Consider the following 23,875-nt stretch of genomic DNA (forward strand, 5'->3'; position numbering starts at 1 on the left):
TCTAGGTTTAATACCAGAATTTTTATAATTTTTATATTACTAAATATAATATTTAAAATATTTAAAAATTAATTTAAAATGAACGGTATAGATCATTTCAGGATAAAATCAAAGGCCACGATTTGGCCACGTGTGATCAGCTCTCCGAATGCGAACGCGGAAAGATAGGGGAGAAGGGAGCACCTTTTCTCCAAGAACTCTTCTTCCTCTTTAATTTGGTTGCAATTCTAGCCAGTGCCGAAGGTGAATTTGACTCCATGTGAGCATCTCTCTTTATTTCAGCTCTCCAATACTTTAACTAACCTTAGCTTCCATTTATTCTTGATCATCTTAGCCTGCTTCAGTGGAAAGAACACTATGCGAGATCTTATTTGGAGATTGTTCCATCACCAGTCCAAGTTTTGGAATTTCATGGGGAGTCTATCAGCTATAACCGGCCTGGTTTGTTTTGCCCTGAGCTCCACCTTCAAAAAGTTATTTGGAGAATGGGATTTTCTCCATTTCCTCATTTATCTATCCGTCAGCTCAGTTATCTTGCTCATCGCCTTGCTTGCAAGGAGAATTCGAGTTTCAGGGAATTTCCTGCTAAAAGGTCACATGGTATTTTTCAATTTTGGTCTCACCTGTTTGTACTCTGTTGTTCGTGACAAAACTGTGAGTGGAAAACCAGATGCTTTGAGCACAATCTCGTACGGTTCATTTGCTTTGATGTCGTTGTCCATGTCCAGGAAATTTGAGCTCGGATTCGAAACAGGGCTCTTTAGTTTTTTCCTGGCATGCTTTTCCGTACAACTTATTGAGATCAGCGGGATTCTCTCCGTGATTGCAGTAGGATTTAGCTATGTGCTCATCAATTTTCGCAGCTATTCAGATTCCCAAGTAGAGATTGGTTCCACTGGTCCACATGACTTTCATTGCTTTCAAGTTGATCCTGCAAATGAGTGCAACAATGCAGAGGTCTTTCTTTGTTTTGTTTGGGTGTGTTTAGAGTTAAATATTCTAGAAATAGAAGTTGACTGTTGAAATGAGCATTTCCTGTTCAAATAAAAATTCATGTATTTATCCCTGTGCAATTTTCTTTTCGCAGGAGCAACATTCCACAAGGATTGGAGAAGTTTCAAGGGAAAGCCTATCTGGGGATAGTCAGCAAAGCAGTGAAGAACATGATACTTGTTCTGTTTTGTCTCATCAAGCTGTAGGTGACTAAATTCAGTATAAATTCGTTGATTTTATTGATTTGCTTCCTAAGTCTTATGCAAATGGCTTTGATTTCCTGCAGGAAGTCTCAAATCAAGATGATGTTTCTTCAGGAAAGAACCTGGTAACAAACGAAAATGGCTGGATTAATCTCGGTTCTCCTATGTCCCAATTAATTTCAGGAACCCCACCATCGGAATTTTCAAGGTCTTACACTAAATCACCTATCTCCTTTCCTTCTTGTTTGAACAAGAAGGAAAAAAACGTACTTGCATAGGGAATTGCTGAAAACTAAATTGCATGAAAAACTCTCGAAAAAAATTATTGCTACTAACTTGGTCTACAATTTTTGATTTTATAAACATCATTGACTCTTTTTCTTAGAGATTTCTGCATGGAGTCCATTTCTTTTCTAAGTTTTTCCCCAACTTTTCATCTTGATGTTAGGAATGAGAAACCACCACCCGATAAAGGGAAAGAGATAAAATAGGCAAGATTAGCAATAAAATGCCATATCTTAAAGAAATATTATCTTGACTAATAATAAATATTTCCTAAAATTTCAAATAAAAATAAAATAGGTTTAAAACAAGATGATATATAAAAATAATCATAAATGATTATAAAGATTTAAATCATAATCTCAATAGTTCCTTTTTTATTATATATACTACTCCGGGCACCTTCTAAAAATAATTTTTTGTCCTTAATATAGTATAAGACATCTTATGATGAGGTATTAATTATATTTTTTAAATATTATTTTTATTTAAACTCATTAATTATAAGAAAGAATGTAATGCAAATTTGAGAACTTTTCATTTAAATAAGGGCAATGAAGATTAAAATTTTATTCTATTTTTAAACAAAATTAATGATTTAATTACTTCTTATTAATTCTGTTATGGTAGTTAGAGGTATCTAATAATTGTGACCTAAGGGAATATAACTAGAGTCCGTCCAGGAGCACATCTTCTAGCAATGGTTGGGCAAATCCATGAAACATACGTATGCATTCTCATATATACTGGTGCTGCGATTTTTGTCAGAGATATTGCTGGTGATGCCATACAATTGAACCCGTGGCAATTACAAGTTTGTGATGGTGTGCATTCGATGAAGCCGCGACTCATGTATGACCCGTTGAGACGCGTATGGCTGCGCCTGGAAGAAGCGGCACTGGTGTTTCGTATGGTGGAAGAAGCAGACTTGGAAGTGACAAAGAGGCCAGAAATGAGAGTTTTAGTGAAGCCTGCAGCCAAGGATTCAGGGGATGACTCCAGTACTTCATCTCCAACATCGGTGCTTCCTCAACTCAGGACAGATGCTGATGAGGCGGAACAAGAAGAAGAAGACGAGGAGGAGGAGAAGGAGCCTCTGAAATTCAATCAGGTTCTGTGGGTACAACGCTAGCTATTATCCCCATGCTGGTTCCTACTAATATAATATAAAGATGAAGTGAAAAATTCTTAATTTAAAGGATACCATTAATGCTATTAATATGTATAATATTTTTATAAGTAGTTAGTGACACTTTTGCTTGCGTACTTGATGTGTACAAAGAAGGAAACAAGGGATTTGGGGTGCCTGCTTTTCTTTCTATTGTCTCCTCTAATATATAAAATCTCTTTTATTTTTTCATTTGAAGGAGAAATTAGATGAAATTTTTGTGATTATTAGCTGAAATGAAGGGCTGAGATTTTGGACATTAAGAAAAAACAACAGACACTTCAAATAAAAGATGTAAGGATTTGATGGAGCTATTGGAAGTTGACTAGAAGGAAAAAAGGTGTAAGTCAAGTCTGTTGTATTAATTTGCACCATTTCCTGAACTTGCTGGCTGCTATACAAGTTTCTTTGTCATGTCATTCAATCATTCATCATGCTTACTTGACGTGCGAATTTCATATGTTTGAGTCTTGCCTCCTTTCATGCCATGGTTTACTGCAAACTTTGGATGCTTGACACTTGTTATAATTGATGGATAAAAATTGTACAAATATTTTTGTATACAATTTTAAGATGCAATCTTGTCCTTTTTTGGGAGGAGGAGAAGACAATAAAGAAACTAGATTCTTCACTTGATGTAATCCTATCATTATCCAAGTGGCACGTTGTGGACAATTATTTATCAGACTTCGACTCTTGTAGCACGTAATTGGGGCTTCAAGATTTTACATTATGAGTAGTTTCTCTGTCATAACCTTGATGATGATCGTCAGGTGTGCCAAGTCGTTGATGACAGCCGGAGGTTAGATTCAAGGAAGGATTGCCTCTGATCTTGAAAGCTCTGTAGTTTGTGGACCATTCGTTTCGATTGGTGTCAAGAATGGGATTGTTTTCATGAACAGGTCGAAAAATGAAATTTGGAAGGATGGCTGCAATGGCGAGGGAGATTCAGGAATAAGGTGAACGTATTGTCCGGCATAGCCATCTATATGCAGGATTCTTCTAGTGAAGAGTCTTTGAGATGAAGAAAAGGGTACGTGAGATTCTACTCCTGAGGGTTTCTTGCATATTATCTCACTCGGTCTCAGAAATTTGGGTTCAGCTTGATTCCTTCATTTCTTGGTATGTTGCTAAAAAACAAAAAAAGGGGGGGAGGGGAGTTGATTTCTTGTCGAAGGGCTGGTGGTAAAGTAGTTCCTGGCGCACCCAATGAGATTCTCTTAAGTTATAGATGGCAACACTAGTTTGAATATGTTGCGACGAGCATGAAAGTTTTAATGTGGTTGTTGGTGCTACTACTTTATTTTGACCAAGATTGATGGTGCTGCCAGAGATGGCTGTGTGGTCGTGTGGTTGATGAACCTGGAATCCCTGTGAAATTTATGTGTTTGGAGGAATGAAGAGCTGATGGTAAACTCAATGAATTGGGCATCTAAGTTAGAACGATTGCTCTCTGTTCATGGTCCTTATTGTTGAGCGAGCAATGGTGCTTTCTTGCTGAGCCAATGCATAGAGAGCACCCAAAACACCGGAAGAAAATATTCGAAGTACATTCAGGAAAGACATAAAGGGATTTGATGTTCAAAATACAGTTTTGGAAGGTAGTAGATTCTTTTACACAGACGAAGCAAAATCATTGAACAACGCATATGGTGGATCCCTCCTTTGATTTGGTAGCTGTGGGATTGATTTCAAGAGGAACAGAGAGAAGGCATTGTGGCATCCGAATTTAGCAAAGAAAGTGTTGATTGGTTGAAAGTTGGCAAAGTTTTTCCTTATCCTATTCAAAGTTTGAAAGGAGAAAGAGTCAAATGATCAAAAGCATATAATCACTGATGATTGCACTAAGTTCAAGGAAGTGAAGTGATGATCAAGATGGTGAATACAGTACAATAAGAAAGATGAAATGCAAGTTTAAAGATATCTTCAAGTTGTTTTAGCAAATTAAAATTGATTGGTTTAGTTCTTACTCCACCCTTATATTTGGTGTTGGCAAGTTGAACATCTTAAAGAGTGTTGTCAACTTGATAGGGGTGTTGAATTAGTTAGAGTGATTAGTATTAATAACTTAATTGTTGATAACTCTAAAATTTATATAAAGAGCATTATATTTAATTAGAGGTTAGGAGGTTGTATTTAGGGGCAGACCTAGAAGTAGTTCAAGGGGGCTCCCCCCCCCCCTCCCCCAAAAAAAAACCTGTCCAACTTTGATATATATTAAGGGGATAGATTGTCATGGTCAATAGGGTCCATATATTATACATATATGGATAAATTGTCATGATCAATTGTAAATTGAAAAAAATTAAAAAAGTATAAATATTTTTAGAACCAAATTTTTATAAAGATGAACTTACTTGTTGAATATCCATGTTAACTCATAACTTGGTTTTCCACCCAAGGAAAAGAAAACCAATATAGTATACCTTGATTTGGATAAAGAACACAGTGACCAATAGTATCGACAACATATAAAAATTTTAATAGGAATAAAATAACACAAATAAACTTTATAAATTTATACATATACACAAATGCATACACATGAATAAAAAATATTTGTCTCTCAATAATTAGTGCTAGATAACATGACAATTTTGTATATGCACAAATTAATATAAATAAATATATTATTTTACTTGAAATAATTTTATTTTTATTTTTTTTATTTATAGATATTATCTTATGAATTTTTTTCAATAATAAGATTTTAAAAAAAAACTTAAGAACTATAAACCGATGTATATATTTTTTTAAAAAAATTTGGCCCCCTCTAAATCTACGCTGGTTCCACCCCTAGTTGTATTCCACCTCAAAAGAAGGTTAATAAAAGTCCTCATCTTAATATTTTACTTCAAAATTGGGGTTTATAAATAACTTTAGTTGGATAGATTAATGTAAGGTTTCATCATTTTTCTTGTTAATATTCTCTTCTTCAATATTCTTCACATATATACTCACACACGTGTTGTGCTGATGGAGTTGCCGTGCAAGGAGGGATATTTTCTTAATGATATTGATGAGATACTTTGTAGAATTAAGCGAAGTAAATCAGTACTAACATGCAATATATATAATAAAATATCTTGTATCTTTAAATATAAAGTATCTCTATCAAAATCTCTTATAATTTTAAATGAAATGAATATATATATATATATATATATTTTGATATGTTGTGGTGAAGTAATTAACAATGGGCATGATTGTATGTGTGTGTATAAATTGTTGATATACATACATTTTTATGTACCATTCACGTAGTTTTTAGTTATCAATATCGTCGTCGTTGTGCATGGGATCATATTGATTTTTTTTTTTTGTTTAAATCAAGAATGACTACATTTACATGTCCAATTTGCTCCATGTTAATTACTTATTGATTCACATTCATTCACCATTTACATTTTATTTTAATTACATTGATAAAGCAAAGATCATTTAGATGGTAATGTACTATAGACGGCTTCTGGTTGCTTTTGGCCTTTTGCTACCACATAAATTGATATCACACTAACACTGCCCTTCTCAGTTTCCCTCAGGTGGGGGAAGTGGAACCATACGGTAACAAGAGACGAAGTTTTGAAGAGAAGAAACCCATTCAATCCCAAAATCTTAGCTTCTTCCCATATCATCTCGTGGTTGCGGCGGTTCTGCCATAGTGTGGGTCGGGGGATCTGATTGAGGTTAGTATGTTTCTTTGATGATTTTTATTTTTTGGCCTATAACAGAAATCTTAGCACAATCTCGGTTACACTCTGCTTTTGGAATACGAATCCTTGTTCTTGAGGAATTATTAAACACATCTGATCTTTTTTCCCTTTTCCGATTTTCTACCTTGCTTTAGCCGAGTTTAGCTTGCCCGTTTATTTTTTGGATATATAACTGCAGGCAGTTTGCTGTTTCTGATACCTGGAAAAGAACAGAATGGGAGATCTTATAAATCCGTCCACGATTTGGAAACTTGTGGGATCTGTGTCAGCCATAATTGGCGTGCTTTGCTTTGGTTTCAGCTCTACCTTCACAGACTTGTTTGGGGAGTGGGATTATCGCCGTTTCCTTGTTTATATATTTGATCAGTTTATCTGTCCTCTGCTTCACTTTGCTGGCCAAGGGAATTCGAGTTTCAGAGAATGTGCGAAGTCATGTGATGACTGGCAGTTTTGTTCTGACCACCTTGTTCTCCTTTTGGCATGACAAACGTGTAAAAGAAAAATCAGATGCATTGAGCATTATCTCGTATGGTTTATTTACTTTATCGTCGCTGTCCATGTCAAGGAAGTTTGAGCTTGGATTCGAAACAGGATTCTTTGGTTTTTCCCTCTCAATGTTTATCCAACAGCTTGCCAAGATCAAGTTAATCTTCGCACTAATTGCATTCTTCTTCAGCTACGTCCTCATTGTTTTTCGCCAAAGAGTACTGCAGGTTGGTTCTGACGGTCCAAATGACTATTAGATCATAGAGTTTGGTTCTTCAAAGGAAGCTGAAATGGAAATTGATGATGAAGACATCAACGAGGAGGTCTTAATTGAGGTTTGCAGCAAAATGCTTAAGCAATTGAACCTGACTTGAAACATTGTTACCTGAACTAACATGTATTTTATACTTGTGGATTTTCTTATTTGCAGGCCCAGGATCCCGCACGGGTGGGAGAAGTTCCTGCGAACAATCAGCAAAATAACGAAGAGGAAACTCTTTTGTCTGCTCAAGCTGTAAGTGATCAAATCCAAATATAAATAATATTCATTTTATTGATTTACTTCTCTACCCTATTAAATGACTTTTCTGAAATTACAAGACAAACCTAAGCTTGGAAATTCCTAACTCTTAAAGAAAAGCAAACAAAACAGATTACACATTTCTATCCAGATGATAGAAACCAAGACAACTTGATGGGAGTGTATTTAAAAGTTCAAAACGATCAGTCAGCCTCCTTCGCAAGATAATCTGCCACATACCCTATTAAATGACTGAACATATGTATTGTTAAATTCATACAGACGCATCATTCCCCAAGCATTGAGGAAAGCATAGTTACGTCAGATTGGGACAATCAGCGAACAAATGAAGAAGAGGAAACTCCATCGTCTGTTCAATCTGTAAGTGACCGAATCCAGTATAAATATATTCATTTTACTGGTATACTTGTCTAGCTAGTCTCTCATGTAACACACACAGTCACTGATGCGAGAAGATTATAGGAAAGAGATATAGAAACAGAGACGAGAGAGATCACTGATCAGCGAGATACGAAGAAATATAGAAACCCGGGGGGTTTCTTGTTATAAATTTTGACTCGTTACATCAAGTCATTTTCCTTAAAATGTGGCCCTTGTTCATACCTTCGGTTCCCTCAATTTTTGGATGGTACATGAATCCAACAAGTAAATGGATTTGCACCATACTCATAACTTCCTATAGCTACCATGGCCACTTGTCATACTTCTTTAAAGGAGCGATCTTTGGCATTTATAGAAGGGGTCCCCAAGCTCATTTAGTTGCAATTGAAAATCTCTCCCAGTCCCACATACACATACACCATCAAGAGAGCAAAAAAGAGAAATTAGAAGCAACCCCACAAACAATTCAAGTTCCAAATTTAGCAATGGCCGGAGGTAAGTTTCTATCATGTTTCTTTAGATTGTGGGCATGCTTTACCGTTCATCATGATCTATATGATCGTACAAGTCGTACTAAGCTTTCCTTCCTTTGATTTCATGGATAGCTTCTCGGCCCTATGTGGTCTCCTTCCAGTTGATTGCTTTTTGAAAGTGTACAGGATTGTAATAAAGTGTCTCAAAGTATTCAAGGGAAAAGATTTTGCCATGTCAATTTATTTTAATTTAGTAAAATAACAATAGATAAGTGAAAACTATTTGAGTTGAGAATTAAATGAAAAAAATTACTAATAATAATATGGAGATCATTTTTCAATCAGTAGAAGTATCAGGGTTCATGATTTACCCTATTACTAATTTCTACCACACTTTGAATTGACTCTATCATTAATCACAGTAACAATTATTCTTGAAGTGTTTTAATTACACTCTAAGCTAATTTATCCCTATTTAATTCGGATGGAATTTGCTTTTTTCGAAATCGAATTAAAATCATAACAAAATCATGGAGCTACAACTTAAATAGCCATAAATTCCTAAATCTATTTTTAGTTTGGTTATTCATGTCTATATCCTTACTCCAACTGGTGGGTAAATCAGAAACACCTAATAAAAATAACAATAGATATTGTTTTAAAATAATTATAAATATAAATCATAAAGAAAATTAAGGGCTAGGAAAAAAATAAATAATAGTTAATATGTAAACAATTTTTTAATAATCTTGCTCTCAATTTTCATAATAAGCTTCCCCAAGTTCCAAATATATCTTGAAGAAAATTTTTGAATTATTTAGATTAGATAAGTGGTTGGATGCTTCCTTAATTTTCTTATCCCACGTGGGAGTCTAGTGTGGGTATACTCCCTTGGTTTTTATTTGTGAGAAAAACTATTACTTCTAATTTTTTTATAAGCAAAATTATATTTTTTAATAGGCATTTATTACAAACTTCTTAAATTATCCCTCATAATTTTATTATTCATAGTTATAAAAAATAATTAATGAAAACTTGATTAATATAATTAATAAAGAGTATTATATTCCAAATGCGTTTACTTTCAAACATAATTTATAAACTGTGTAATATACTTTTTTTCCTCTTACAAATAAAAACAGAGAGAGTAAATCGCAGGTGAGCTTTTTTCTTATTGATACACACACGAGTTTGTGCGTGTACCTCTGCAGCTTGGGGAAAACGTTCCGACTGAACTGCTTCTCTCTCTCTCTCATATATCTATATATACATACATATATATATATATATATATATATTTCCTGTTTCTTCTTTTCTTTTTCTATTTAATATTCTCATGTATTTATACTTGTGGATTTTCCAATTTGCAGACCCAGAGTAAGCATATCAGAGCGGGACCTTTGGCAAAGTAATGAAGAAGAGGGAAGTGTTGGTCCGATGATGCTGTAAGCGACCAAATCCAATTAATATAAACAATGTTGATTTGTGGAAGAGAGTCTTTGAGTGTTGTGGTAATGGTCTGAATTTGATACAGGAATGGTGGAATCAAGATGAGGTATCATCAGGAAACAACGCGGTCGCAATGGAAAACGGTTGGATGCAGAGTGATGCAGCGCAAGGCCTAAGGTGCTACTCTCAAACACCCATTTCCTACGCTGTTTGTGCTCACTATTTACACTGATAATTGAGAGTAAAATTTTTGCCAGGAAAACAGATTTTTTTTTAAAATAATTTTAAGATGCATGCACGCCTTTAAACCCTGAAAAGTAAATAGGATGCAGAGAGTTCATTAGCTTGCTAATTCTTGTGTTACTCGGGTCTATGCGTCTTGTAACACACCAAAATTTTTTTTTTTAAGTAATTTAACTCAACCATAGTTGGGTTACAGCCACCCAAACACATTTTTATATAATAATTTCAATATAAAATATTTTATAATTGATTTCAACTCAAACACTATAACATTTCAGATAAATTTTTACCTCCCACATGCCATTAGGCTAAATCACATTTGTCCATCCTTATACTCCCAATAAGTAAACTAAATCACATTTGTCCATCCTTATACTCCCAACAAGTAAAATAAGCAATTTAATCAATTTTCAACACAAGCCAGTTATTTGTCCTTATAATCATGCCAATTTAATCAATCCAAAATAAACCAAATATTAAAATTACAGTCATCCAAATTGTACCAAAAATAGAAATAGTTTGAAAGGCATGATTACATTTATATATTCATATAATTGACAATAAACAAAAAGCCCTAATATTGGCAATATAACACATTATAAATCATAAATTAAATACTCAAAAGAGACAGTGGATCTATACTACTAAGCCTCTGGGACTCCTCCACGTGTCACTCGTGGCTCTTCTCCTGAAAATTGTTAACCACATAATGAGACTCAAAAGTCCAGTAACCAAAGCCAATTTATGATAGTGTATACAAACAGTTAAGTGGGTGCTTATTAAGTGAGAATTAAAAATAATATAATTCCAACAAATATAAGAAATATTACAATAAACACAAACAACCATCCTTATATCCTTCATTAACCTTGAGCCGTAGCCCTCACTCGGTGCTAAATTACCCAGCCAAAGGTAGATTAGCCCGAGCCCTTACAAGCCACCTATTGAGCTCCAATAGGGGCGTACCACGTGGCACATAAATACAACAACAATAGCAAGTCTCCCAACACCTCCCACAATAATTAAACAAATTCATAATAATATTGCACAATTATACAATATTACAAAATTCATAATTTTCTCAATAATCACCCAATTAACATGAAGTAACACTAATCACAAATTAAAAGCATGGTTACCTTGTGGCTTTTTCAATAAATTATTCTTTAAAATTTTCTCTCACCACAATCTCACCAGTAATACAATCTACAAATAACATATTATTTATAATATTAGTTTCAATTTTTGAAACTAATAAAATAATTCTAATAATAGAATTAAAAATATAACATAATTCCTAATCTCAATCTTAATACAAATCTATAGTTAATAATATTAAGTAAAATTTTTAACTCCTCTTTTAATTATCAATAAACATTAATAATATAAAAATTAACTTTTAAACTAATTTCTATTATCAAAATTTTCTTTTTATTTCATAAATTCGTACCTAAAATATCCAAAAATTAAAAATTGAGTCTCTGGCTTAGAATCATAATCCTATAACCATAATAATTCATTTCTCATCTCAAATAATCATCTAAACCTCAATAAATCAACATATATTTTCAGATCTAGTTTAGAATTTGATCCATAAGCCACAGATTCAAAGATCATCAATAAATTTATACTCTAGAACATTTATTATACTACTGACAACCTCAAAAATCATATTTATTCAACATAAATTCATCCCTCTTCCAGATCTTAAATTTTCTACCACTACAAACTCAGAAATCAAAGAAGAAGGATGACTAAGAAAAATTTTAGAACACTTACTTAGTCTTGAAAAGCTTAAAATCACATCCTAAATATCCTATTAAAAACTCTTACCTTAAAACCCAACACCGGTGAACTTGGCTCACAGATGCTCTCTCTATCTCAGCTCACGCACGAAAGAAGGAATGAAGAAATGAAGGAACAGTAAGTTTTTATAAAAATTCAGTGGGTCTCACATATTTTTTTTAATTATTTCCTCTCTCTTCTCTTTTTTTATTTTATTATTATTATATAAATATAATCATTGCACCGGGAAGAGCACCGAAAGCCATCTTGTTCTCTTCTTTCTTTCCTTCTTTCTCATACTTTTTTTTTATAATAATAATAATAATATTTTAATAATATTTTTTTATTATTTTTTTATTTTTTTTATTTTTTATTTTATTTAGAATTATATCCTAAGTTAGATTTAATAATCATCTCCTACTAATTTGTTTACCTTTAAATATTTTTTTAAAAATTTTTATTTACCAAAAATTAACTATTAAAATTTAAATTGGGATGTTACACGTCTTTGTTGGTAATTAATAAGAAATAAAATTAGATTGGATGAGTGCATGCATGGGTTTATGAAGACATTGATAGCATTATAAGTAGGAGAAGGGTAAAGTAAGAGAAGAAGGAAGCTCCAATGTAAGATGGTGGGGTTGAAAATGTACATACAAGGGGAATGGGTGATGATATGATTAATTAATTCAAATATGTTTTGAGATTCAGATCATGTGCTGTATCACTTTGTGCAATGGTTGAAAAGTAGATAATCATCACCCTTTGTTCTATCTAATGGCTAAAAGAGAGAGGTGTATAAAAGGGCTTGTCATTCGTAAAGTGTACAATCATATTTTATATTTTAATAAAATTATTTTATCACTAAGATGGACAGTTTATATTTAATTTATATTGTTCAAATTTAATATTAAAATTTTAATGATATTAAAATTTAATGTAAACATTCAAATTGAATATTATTTTTAAAAACTTTTATGAATTAATTATCTAGATATAGTTTTAAAAGTTCAAATATAATGTTAAATTTTTCTAAATAATTTTTATAATTTTTTTATTTGACAAATATAATATGAAATATAAAGATAATATCTTGGAACTTTCTAAAAATATTTTTAAAAAAATTACAAGTTAAAAATTTAAAATTTAAATTATTCAAAAGACATTGGATAATTAATTTATAAAAATTATTGAAATTTTAATATTAAATTTAGATAATATAAATTAAATATAAACTATACATATTAGTGATAAAACAATTTATTAAAAATATAAAATATGATTATTTAGTTACTAATCACTGCACAAAATGATACCGCACATGATCCGAATCCTATGTCTTGTGTGTGTGTGTGGGGCTGTAATATCATGGAACAGAACAGGAGCAGAGGGTACTTAAGAGAAGGAAATGAAGAGAAGAGTGTAGTTTGAGCAACTGTGTACGGTGTTGAGCATAGAGTTGGTAAACGGGCGGGTCAAATCCATAGGGCTCGGCCCTTATGGGCCCGGCCCTTATGGGCTTAGGCCCTAAAGCCTGATACCCCAATTTTACCTCAAAATGAAGCCCGGCCCTTATTATAGGGCTCAGGGCCAGGCCTATAAACCCGGATAAGAAGAAACGAAAAAAAAAATAAAATTTAATATTAAAATTTATTTAGAATATTTTAAATTTAACATATATCAAACCAAAGTCTCACATAATCTAAAAAAAACAAAAATTAAAAGTCCAAATAAGATGAAGGCAAACATCATCATCAATCCTAATCAAGATCTCCCTCATTAGCATTCATAAATAAAATATTAAAACCCTCAGATGTAGGTCTACTTGTGAAAGATGGAGGCGGAGGCTCAATATTAATTATTTCTGCAGCTTCTTCTTCATCACCTACAATAATTATTAATTAAATTGTTTTATTATCAAATATATATCTATACATATATCACAAGATAAAATATAAAATTACTATAAAATGGCACAAAACAATTCAACCAATTGCTGGTACAAAATACAAATCAATGTTTGCACATTATCTGAAAAGAGGTAAAAAAAATACTTTGTTGAATAGTAAAACGGGCTTTACAGGCCGCCCGAGCCCGAGCCCGTTTTTCTAGGGCTTAAAAGGGCCGGGCTTTGAAGCCCGGTTATCCTAAAAAATGCTAATTTTTAAGCCCAAACTCTTATTAAAACGGACTTAAACGGGCGGTCCGTCAAGCCCGGCCCTTATTCCCGACTCTAGTTGCACAGGAGGAGGAGGCCGGGAGGATGGCGCGTGGGATTGGAAACAGAAGAGCCAGTAGCGTTGGAGATACTCTTTGGGGCTGGCGCGTGCGCGTGCAGTGGGGCCCCCCATCCCTTTTTTTTTCCCCCACTTAACAGCCGCGTGACAAGTTCGTAGTGCTTTTTGTGCTGTTCCTCTGACACCCGTAAGAGAATCCAAGGAATTCGCTTGACAGTGACAATTATATTTTTATTTTTCTTTTTTCAATATAGGAAAGTCTTTGGCTCACCACGCTTCTCTCATCTCTCTACATCTTTGCGTTGCTTCTGCTTCTACCTCATGAGACGAAACGCACCCTCTCACTTTCCTATTGTCTCTCTAGTCTTTATACATCTGTCTCTTCTCCGGTCAAGATGATAAGGCGCTTATGATCATCCAAAAAAAAAAAAAAAAAATTATACCAGAATACTAATGGTATTATAGAATTAAAAAAATTTATACCATGCTATTAATATTATAGTATAAATTATATTTTTTTCAGCTCAAATTATAAGATATTTTTTAAACAAATCTTACATACTAATAAACTTTATTAAATATACCTAACAAGCTGATCTTTCTAAACAAAAATATAAACTTTTAAGTGCCTATCATTTAATACATTGAAATGAGAAGGAATGAAAATTATTATAGAAAGAGAAAGGATAATATTAAAATTAATGCATTCAATAAAATTTTAATATATTCAAAGCGTTTTATATTTTAAGATGAAAAAATCATTTAAAAGTACTTTATAATTTAAAATGAAGGAGTAGTATGTAGTTTATTATAGTACATATCTTATTTTTTTCTTGGGATGGTGCATGTTAGGGTGGAGCCAAAAAAATTTTCAGTCAGCCGAGACAATAAGGTGTACATGATAATTGAAGGGAAGTTAAATTTTATATATCACCAATATAATATAATTATTTTAGCATATATTTTTATTTTGTTTTACAAATATATAATAAAGATAAATATATATCTTCACTTTTCAATTTTTATTTATCAATTTTTCATTATATAAAAATAATAATTATCATATTTATAATAAATATTTTAGTAATTTCTCTCTCAATATAAATTATCATTAAATTAGTGAAATTTTATCTTTTCTATAAGCATTGAATGATTTAAATGCATAACTAAGATCTAAAGTTTTCTTGAATCTAACAAGCTTTATTACTTGCCTATTATTAATCTATTATTTAATTTTTTTCAATTGATAATCATGGTAAATAAATATATTCATATGATAATTATGTTCAATTGTAACAAAATATTTATGTCAATTATATTTTTTTATTTCCATACTTGAGAAAAATTCTTTTGTAATAATTCTTATAATTTTTCATTAAATATAAAATGAAAGAAAAATCAAATGACATCGATAATTTAAAAGCATGTGTAGCATTATCTTGTTAAGAATATGTAAATTCTATGAGAATTTTTTTAAAAAACTATTTATATTTTAAAATAGAAATTGCTACTTGGATTTTAAGATAGATGTAGAAATATATCTTTGGAGAAAATTTTTTTTCTTCAATTAATTATGCGGGGAGTATATTTAATAAAATTGAAAAACTAAAATAAAAGAGGGTAAAAAGCGTTATAAAAGGCTGGGTTGGAGTTTTTTGGTTTCTTATGTTATCATCTCCGTAATTCATATTTGTTGGTGTAGGTTCATGAACTGGCTGATTCAAATTAGTTAGCAAGGTTCTTAAAGCACATCTTTCACCGAGGAAAAGCCAAGCATTTGGCGATTAACTTTGTCCACATGGAATGAGCAAAAACAGGAAGGGGCAAGTTGTAAAATTAGAAGGCAGCCTAAGTGATATTCACTTCATTTTTATTTATAAAAAATATTAATTTTAATTTATTTTTATATAAAAATTATACTTTTAATAAGCATTTATTAAAAAAATTTAAATTACTCCTTATAATTTGATCATTCATAATCATAAAAAAAATTAATAAAAATATATAATTATTTTTTTTATTTTTAAATATAATTAATATAATTAATTAATTTTTTTTAAACTGTATGATATAATTTTTTTTTTATAAATAAAAAGGGAAGGGATAGTGGATTTTTTAAAACAAAAGCAAGTGAGCTAAATGTGTTGACCAGTTTCTGTCTACTTGAATACTTTGGGTCAATCAAATTAAAACCCAGAGCTGCGAGGACGGACCTAATGTCCAAAGCCACCATGATACCCTTTTGTTTTTTAGGCTTAACTGTTTATTGATAAAATGACAAATAATTGAAATACAATTAAATTCAAAAAGTAAAAAAAAAAAAAAAGTCTTAACTATTTATTCCTGCTTCTGCCCAATTTATCTTCCCTGCCCATTGAACAAGCTAGACCAGACCACGTGAAGATACTAGAAAGCAGATGGGTCGATGCCCAATACGAAGACATATAGACATCCATCCATGCACATGTAAGGCTTACGTTGAAATAGCATCGAAACTGCTTCATTTTCCACATCTTGCACCAGTGGCTTGGGAAGTCAGTCATGCTTTTGGCTACTGAGACAGTTGACCTACACGGCTTCTGCGTTGAAGGATTGAAGAAAAGAAACCCATCAATCCCAAAACCCTAGCTTCTTCTCGTCTCTTGTCCGGTCTTTTGTGGGTTGCGGCGGATTTTTGTTTGGCAACAGTGGTGGAATTCGAATCCTTGTTCTTGAGGAATTAAAAACACACCTGATCTTTTTTCCCATTTTGGATAACTGTAAGCAGTAGGCTGTTTCTGATTCCTGGAAAAGAACAGAATAAAACAAGTGATTAAAATTGTGCGAATTGAATCAGCCATAAGTGGCATGGTTTGCTTTTGTCGCAGCCCCACCTCCAAAATGACATTTGGAAGGTGGGGGTTCTGGCAGTCTCCTTTTATTTGTGATTGGCTCTCTTTTTGACAAATAAATAAATAAATAAATTCATAAGTAATTATTCTTAAATTACAAGTCACAGTGCATAAATTCACAATATTATCTATTTATTTAAAATTAACTTTTTATAATTTCATTTTTAAAAAATTCATAATTAAGTGATTATTCTGAAATTCGCAAGTGAAATATGCATAAATTTATGAGATTATATATATTTATTTACAATTGATTTTTCATTAATTCAAAAGTAAAATTTCTTAAATTCATAGCTAATTAATTTCTCTAAATTCATGAGTATCCTTCTACTATTAGTTATTTCAATAATTATTTCTTTTTAATTATAAATAAAATTTTAGTTCTCTTTTAATATTTCAATATTTCTAAATTTCATATTGTTATTTTAATAAAATTATAAATAATATATGTTTCCCTTGCTTAGGACATCTAATTAATCAATCCTAAAAATTAAATATAGGCAGAAAAAAATAAATATATTATATTAATATCAATAAATTGTTAATACATATTAAAAAAAAGTGTCAACTAAAATGCATTCTTCTCTTGCATACTTCGCGCTAACAAATCTTGTTCGTTGCCATGATAATGACAGTAGGGAAGCCTAGCAAGATAGGAGTCAAATGTACAGTTCCGTTGAAAACTTGAAATGGATTATTTTGAATAATTAATCCTAGATTGGATCCCTAGGGAAAACTCTTGAAGCCGATTGGTCGATCTATTAGTCCATTCTTATTGGTCAGACAATTTTATTATGAGATCATCTATTTTGATTTTTCATTAGTCTGTTTTCTTACTATAAGATCTTTATGATATAAAATGTCTTGCATGAATAATAGAACAGTCCTTATTGGTTAATTTTTTTTTTCTTTTTCAACTAAACAGTTTTTCGTGCATATAAATAAAAAAAGTTTAAAACAAATATTATTGATGTCATTGATATCGACATATCTAAAATGGCTAATTTTTAAAAATTCCTCTATTCAATTATTGTCCTTCTTTTTGATATTTTATTTATACACATCTTATCTTTATTCTTTGAAAAGGTCAAATATTTAATGATTCTATCATACATGATTGAGTTAGAAAAAATAGATAAATATCTTACATATAAGCTGATTCATTTTTTCAATATATTGTTCAGTTTATTCTTTAATTTTGTTTTTGAGAGAAAACTTTTTTATGTTGATGATCACAAAGTTCACCGACGTTTCGTTTTTCTGATTTGTACAACTCCTTTCATTCGGGTCAATTTTTTAAACCAGACTTGACAAACTTTGAAGAATCATGTTAGATTTGTACGGTTACAATTTGATAGACAAACTTTTTAATGAATAATTATTGAGGATTTAAAACGCATTTAAAAAACATTGCACCAATGAGAAATTTCAGAGAGTCTTCAGACAAAGGGTCCTAACAAAATATGCCTTACAAAATCACCCCAAAATGATGGTAAAGAAACAGAAGGATTGTAAACTAAATAAGATGAAATTGCATATCTAGGTTGATAGATGGTTGGGAGATTCACTTTTCTTTCATGATGAATCGACGATTCTTGGTGGAGCTAAAGTTTGGAGTAGACATGGCGCCAATTCCCACATTATTTTCTTCAACAGTTGATGAAGGATCACTCAGCCTCTTCTTCCCCTTTAGTTCATTCAGATTCTGAATCACAAGAGTTGCTTGGTCTCCTTCATCATCAATCCTTATATAGTACGTGTTTTTCTTTGATCCATACAATTCAGATGGGATAGACATCATCAATCCTTATATGGTACGTGTTTTTCTTTGATCCATACAATTCAGATGGGGTAGACATGATAGATGAAGTCATGCAGAGAATGAACTCCTAGGTGTAGAAAACTGTAGATGTGTGGAAGAACAATATCAATTCATTTAAGTTGTGTGGGGAGGACAACCATAAATTAAAGATAACATGAGAAATGCTAGTAATCTGGAGGGCAATTTATGCTTGAATACCTGATTCTGGTCATTTTCATTTGTTGGGATAGGCTGATTGATATATTGAGATAATAATAAAAAATATTTCAATAACAATACACGTGATTCAAATCCTACAAACTTAAGCAATATGTCTAATACATATTACAGTAATAATTTAGTAGTAGCAAACTAAATTAAAATTAAAATTAAAATATAAAATAGAATGGTGAAATTTGAATGAAGAAAACACTAACTAAAATTTCAAACTATTCAAATATATTAAAAATAATTAAAATCATATTAAAATAATTTTATAAGATCAGATTGGATTAAGTGATTTGAAAGCTTGGTCTCCTGTTCTGTCCAACCTGAGAAATTAGTTTGGTCTTTTTAATCTCTTTAATCTTTTAGATCAATTTTTTTACTGGATTAAATAGGATAGGACTTGCTAGGGTTGTAATGAATTAGACAGGATGACTGAATTTTTACACTGCCCTGCTGTGGTTTTTCCCCCCTCCTAGGGGAGTTTGGCGTGTTTTGCCCCCTGAAAGATATGTACACATATATGTATTGTGAGTACTCAACATCACAAGACGGGGACCTCATTTTTTTTCCTCCACTTGGTTCTATCAGTTTTTGTGTTGGAGCCTTGTAATTGAATTTTTTAATTATTTATCCAATTTTTACAAATTTATTATTTCTCTTTAAATTAAAAAAATATTAGAATAAGAACTGCCCAAAAATAATGATTTTGATTGAATATTTAATTATTTATCCTATTATATTTTAACATGCTTTATGGTGTAAAGCATAAAATAGAAAATATTTCTAGCTTTCTCAAAAAAAAATCAATATTAAAACATTAAAAACATTAAAGTATAAATGCAATAAAAATTACAAATAAAAATTAACTAATAACACAGCGCGGAAAGGAAATATATGTGGTATAAAGTATTTTATGGGGAGATATTTTCTGATATAGAAGCCTCCGTGTGTCTCCATTCTAGCATTTTTTGGTTTTTTTTTTTGGAATACAAAGGCCACGGCAAATCATTCTAGCATTTTCTATTCACTTGAATATGTCCTTTGGGTCAATCAATTTTTTTTTTTTTGGAATAAAACTGAATACCATTCATAAAAGAAAACCTAAAGGAGACAAACAAACTACAAGAGAGTTCAAATCAATCTTCATCCATCCCCTACGTAAGTTTAACATGGTGGATGATCAAAAATGCAAAACAACTCTTCTCAAAATGGGCTTTCCTAGCTAGCTTATGAGCAGCACTAATAATGTCTCTACAAACGGTCGATCAAATTCAAACACCAATGCTTCGAAGACCTAACTAAAAGTCCAAAACTGCAATCATACCCTTGTTGTGGGGCTTAACTATTTTTTCCTGCTTCTGCCCAATTTATCTTTACAATCCAGTGAACAAGACAACGTGAAGAAATAGTTCGGAAAGAAGAAACAAAATCATTTATTTCTACCAAAAAAAAAATCATTTCTTGGTTGCTGTCCTATACGAATTACGAAGACAGAAATTCGGCCATGCACACGTGAGAGACATACGTAAAAATAACATAGAAACTGCTTCATTTTGAACGCCTTACATAAGTGGCTTGGGAAGTATTAATTACTTGAAGATTCACGTTCAATCACCAATTCACCATTACATTTTAATTGCATTGATAAAGCAAAGATCATTTACATAGTAATGTACAGTCTACAAAAGCATGCTGGCATGCTTGAGGCTTTTTGCCACGAGGGTCAAAAAGTAAACTGATTTTCACGCTACACAGTTTCTCTCAAGTGGGGGAAATGGAAGCACACGTTACACGGTGGCAAGGGATGAAAGATTGAAGAAAAGAACCCAATATCCCAAAAACCTAGCTTCTTCCGATCCTCTTGTGGTTGCGCCGCTTCTGCCAAAGTGTGGGTTCGGGGATCTGATTGAGGTTAGTGCAATCGCGGTTCTTTGATTGTTTTTACTTTTCTGGCCTATAACAGAAATCTTAGTGCAATAACGGTTCTACTCTGCTTTTGGAATACGAATCCTTGTTCTTGAGGAATTAAACACTGCTGATCTTTTTTTCCCTTTTCGATTCTCTATTATGATTTAGCTGAGTTTAGCTTGCCTGTTTTTTTTTTTTTTTTTGATAACTGTAGGCAGCAGGCTGTTTCTGATTCCTGGAAAAGAACAGAATGAGAGGTCTGATTCAGATACTGGTCCGAAATGAGTCCGTGATTTGGAAAGTTGTGGGACTTGTGTCAGCCATGATTGGCCTGGTTTGTTTTGGTCTCAGCTCCACCTACAAAATGTCATTTGGAAAGTTGGGTTCTGCGGGTCTTCTTGTTTATGTAGTGGTCGTTTTATTTCTGTGGCTCCTCACCTGGCGGGCCAAGAGAATTAAAGTTCAAGAAGGACTCCGAGGCCTTGTGGTAGCTCCATTTTTTGGTATCATCTGTTTGATCTCCGTAACGCATGATAAACTTCTTCTTGGAAAATCAGATGCGTTGAGCATTATCTCGTATGGTTGTTTTGGCTTGGTGTCGCTGTCCATGTCAGCGGAGAATGAGCTTTGAATCGAAACAGGGTTCTCCGGTTTTTTTCCTGTCAATGTTTACCTCACAACTTGCCAAGATCAATTGGCTTTCTCAGCCACTGCTATAGCTTTCAGCTCGGTCGTCATTTTTCTTCGCTACTACTTCCCCGAATCTATTGGCTATCATCATATTAATGAGGTTTGCAGCAAAATGCTGAAGAAATTGAACCTGACATGAAAATTGTTACTCGAACTTAACTGACATGTATTTATACTTGTGGATTTTCCTATTTGCAGACCCACATCCCGCAGGGGCGGCGGCAGATGTTCCTGCGAGCAGTCAGCATACTGACGAAGAGGAAAGTCGTTTCTCTGCTGATGAACATGTAAGTGATGAAATCCAAATATAAATATTCATGTGATTGATTTACTTGTCTGGTAATGAGTGAACAAGTGTTATTACTTACAGACGCCTCATTCCCTAAGCATTGGAGAACCTGTAGAGGGAAGCATGCCAATTATACGAGATTGGGACAATCAGCAAACAAATGAAGAAGAGGAAACTCCTTCGTCTGTTCAATCTGTAAGTGACCAAATCCAGTATGAATATGTTCATTTCACAGATATACTTGTCTAGTCTCTCGTGTAACACACACAGTTACCGATGCGAGAGGATTATCGCAAATAGATATAGAAATAGAGAGGAGGGAGAGAGATACGAGAGTAGAAGCCTTCCTATATATGAGTCTTGTCATAAATTTCGACTCGTTACGTCAAGTAATTTTCCTTAAAATGTGGCCCTTGTTCATACCTCCCGGCCGTTTCCTCAATCCTTTTTTGGGTGGTGAATCTAACAACTAAATGGATTTTCACCATAGTGAGACCTTCCTATATATATAGCTACCATGGCCACTCATCATACTTCTTTAAAGAAGCAGTCTTTGGCATTTATAAAAGGGGTCTCTAAGCTCATTTAGTTGCTTGATAAAAAAAAAAAGGTCATTTAGTTGCAATTGGAAATCTCTCCCACGTAACATATACACCATCAAGAGAGCAAGAAAGAGAGCTTAGAAGCAACCCCACACCCCACAAATATCTCGAGTTTCAAATTCAGCTATGGCTGGAATTAGCTTTTATTCATGTTTCTTTAGATCTGGACATGCTTTAGCGTTCATCATTGATCTTACAAGACCTGCTAATCTTTCCTTCCTTTGATTTCATGGATAGCTTTTTCGGCCCTATATGGCCTACCTGCTAAGCTAAGCTTTCTTCCTGGTTGCTTATGCAAGTGGACAGGATCGTAATAAAGTATATCAAAGTATTCAAGTGCAAAGATTTTGCCTATTCGATTTATTTTAATTTAGTAAAATAACAAGAGATAAGAGAAAATTATTTCAATTGAGAATTAAATGGGCAAAAATTAACAAGTAAAAAAAATTTACTTATAATAATATGGAGATTTTTCAATCAATAGAAGGTTGGGGTTCATGATTCACTCGATTATTAATTACTACACACCCTTTGAATTGACTCTATATATGATTAACATAGTGACAATTATTCTTAAGGTATTTTAATTATATTCTTTTGAAATCTAATTAAAGTCCTAATCTAATCATGAAACTACAATTTTGAGTAGCCATAAATTTCTAAATCTATTTTTAGTTTAGTTATTCATGTCTATATTCTTATTCCAATTGGGTAAATTAGAACACCCGATAAAAATAACAATAAATATTGTTTTAAAATCCTTAATTATAAATATAAATCATAAAGGAATTTATAAAGATAATTAAGGAGTAGAAAAGAATAATTAATTTGTGAAAAGTTTCTCAATAATCTTGCTCTCAATTTTCATGAAGCTTCCGCAGGCTCTAAATATGTTCAAGAAAATCTTTGAATTATTGAGATAAGTGGTTGGATGATCCCTCTCTTGCTAGATAGAAGTATCTGTTAGTTTAAGTAAGATTCTCCTACTTTCTTTCTTATCCACATGGGAATATATATATATATATATATAAACCACCCACACGGGCTTTCTTCTTATTGATATATATGTATGTATGTGTTTGGGCTAAAATATGAAACGTCGTTCAAATAGGTCACATGACTAGTTGAGTTGAATAACTGAAAAGTCAAGCCCAATATGAATAAAGGGGCGGTCTCGAAGCTCAATAGAGGCCACGATGGAATAAACATGTTGAAAGCCCGTCAGCTACAAACATTGAACCGTTGGCACGAAAAGTCACGATCTCAAGTAATGCTGAAATCTACGAACTTTGTGCCCAAGTATCTTGATGAAACAGGCTAATTACCTAAATGGAAAGCACAGAATAAAGATCGTGCCATAAGTTTCATGAAATCTCTTATTTTTTGGCAAAAAGTGTTAGGTCTTAAGGGAGGGCTACCACCACTCTGACATTATAAATAGAAACAGAGACACAAAAGAAAGCAATTAACACTCAATCAAAGACTCGCATTTTTATGCCTTTTAGCTTTTAG

General features: G+C 32.4%; 1 protein-coding gene across 1 annotated transcript; it reads left to right on the forward strand.

Annotated features, from left to right (window-relative positions):
• The first annotated feature begins 156 nt into the window (after nucleotides 1-156).
• LOC129295824 (uncharacterized) lies at nucleotides 157-14,071 on the forward strand. Its single transcript, XM_054934399.1, has 13 exons — nucleotides 157-243; nucleotides 335-978; nucleotides 1,088-1,195; nucleotides 1,280-1,404; nucleotides 2,247-2,598; nucleotides 3,420-4,524; nucleotides 6,179-6,332; nucleotides 6,538-7,180; nucleotides 7,276-7,359; nucleotides 7,648-7,746; nucleotides 9,611-9,685; nucleotides 9,775-9,866; nucleotides 13,963-14,071. The coding sequence occupies exons 2-6, from the start codon at nucleotides 358-360 to the stop codon at nucleotides 3,474-3,476; spliced, it is 1,263 nt and encodes a 420-aa protein (XP_054790374.1). The 5' UTR covers nucleotides 157-243; nucleotides 335-357; the 3' UTR covers nucleotides 3,477-4,524; nucleotides 6,179-6,332; nucleotides 6,538-7,180; nucleotides 7,276-7,359; nucleotides 7,648-7,746; nucleotides 9,611-9,685; nucleotides 9,775-9,866; nucleotides 13,963-14,071.
• Nucleotides 14,072-23,875: the final 9,804 nt, after the last annotated feature.

Source organism: Prosopis cineraria, unplaced genomic scaffold (genome assembly GCF_029017545.1).
Source record: "Prosopis cineraria cultivar Desert tree isolate PC_DT_omini unplaced genomic scaffold, ASM2901754v1 PC196, whole genome shotgun sequence".
Classification (NCBI taxonomy): domain Eukaryota; kingdom Viridiplantae; phylum Streptophyta; class Magnoliopsida; order Fabales; family Fabaceae; genus Prosopis; species Prosopis cineraria.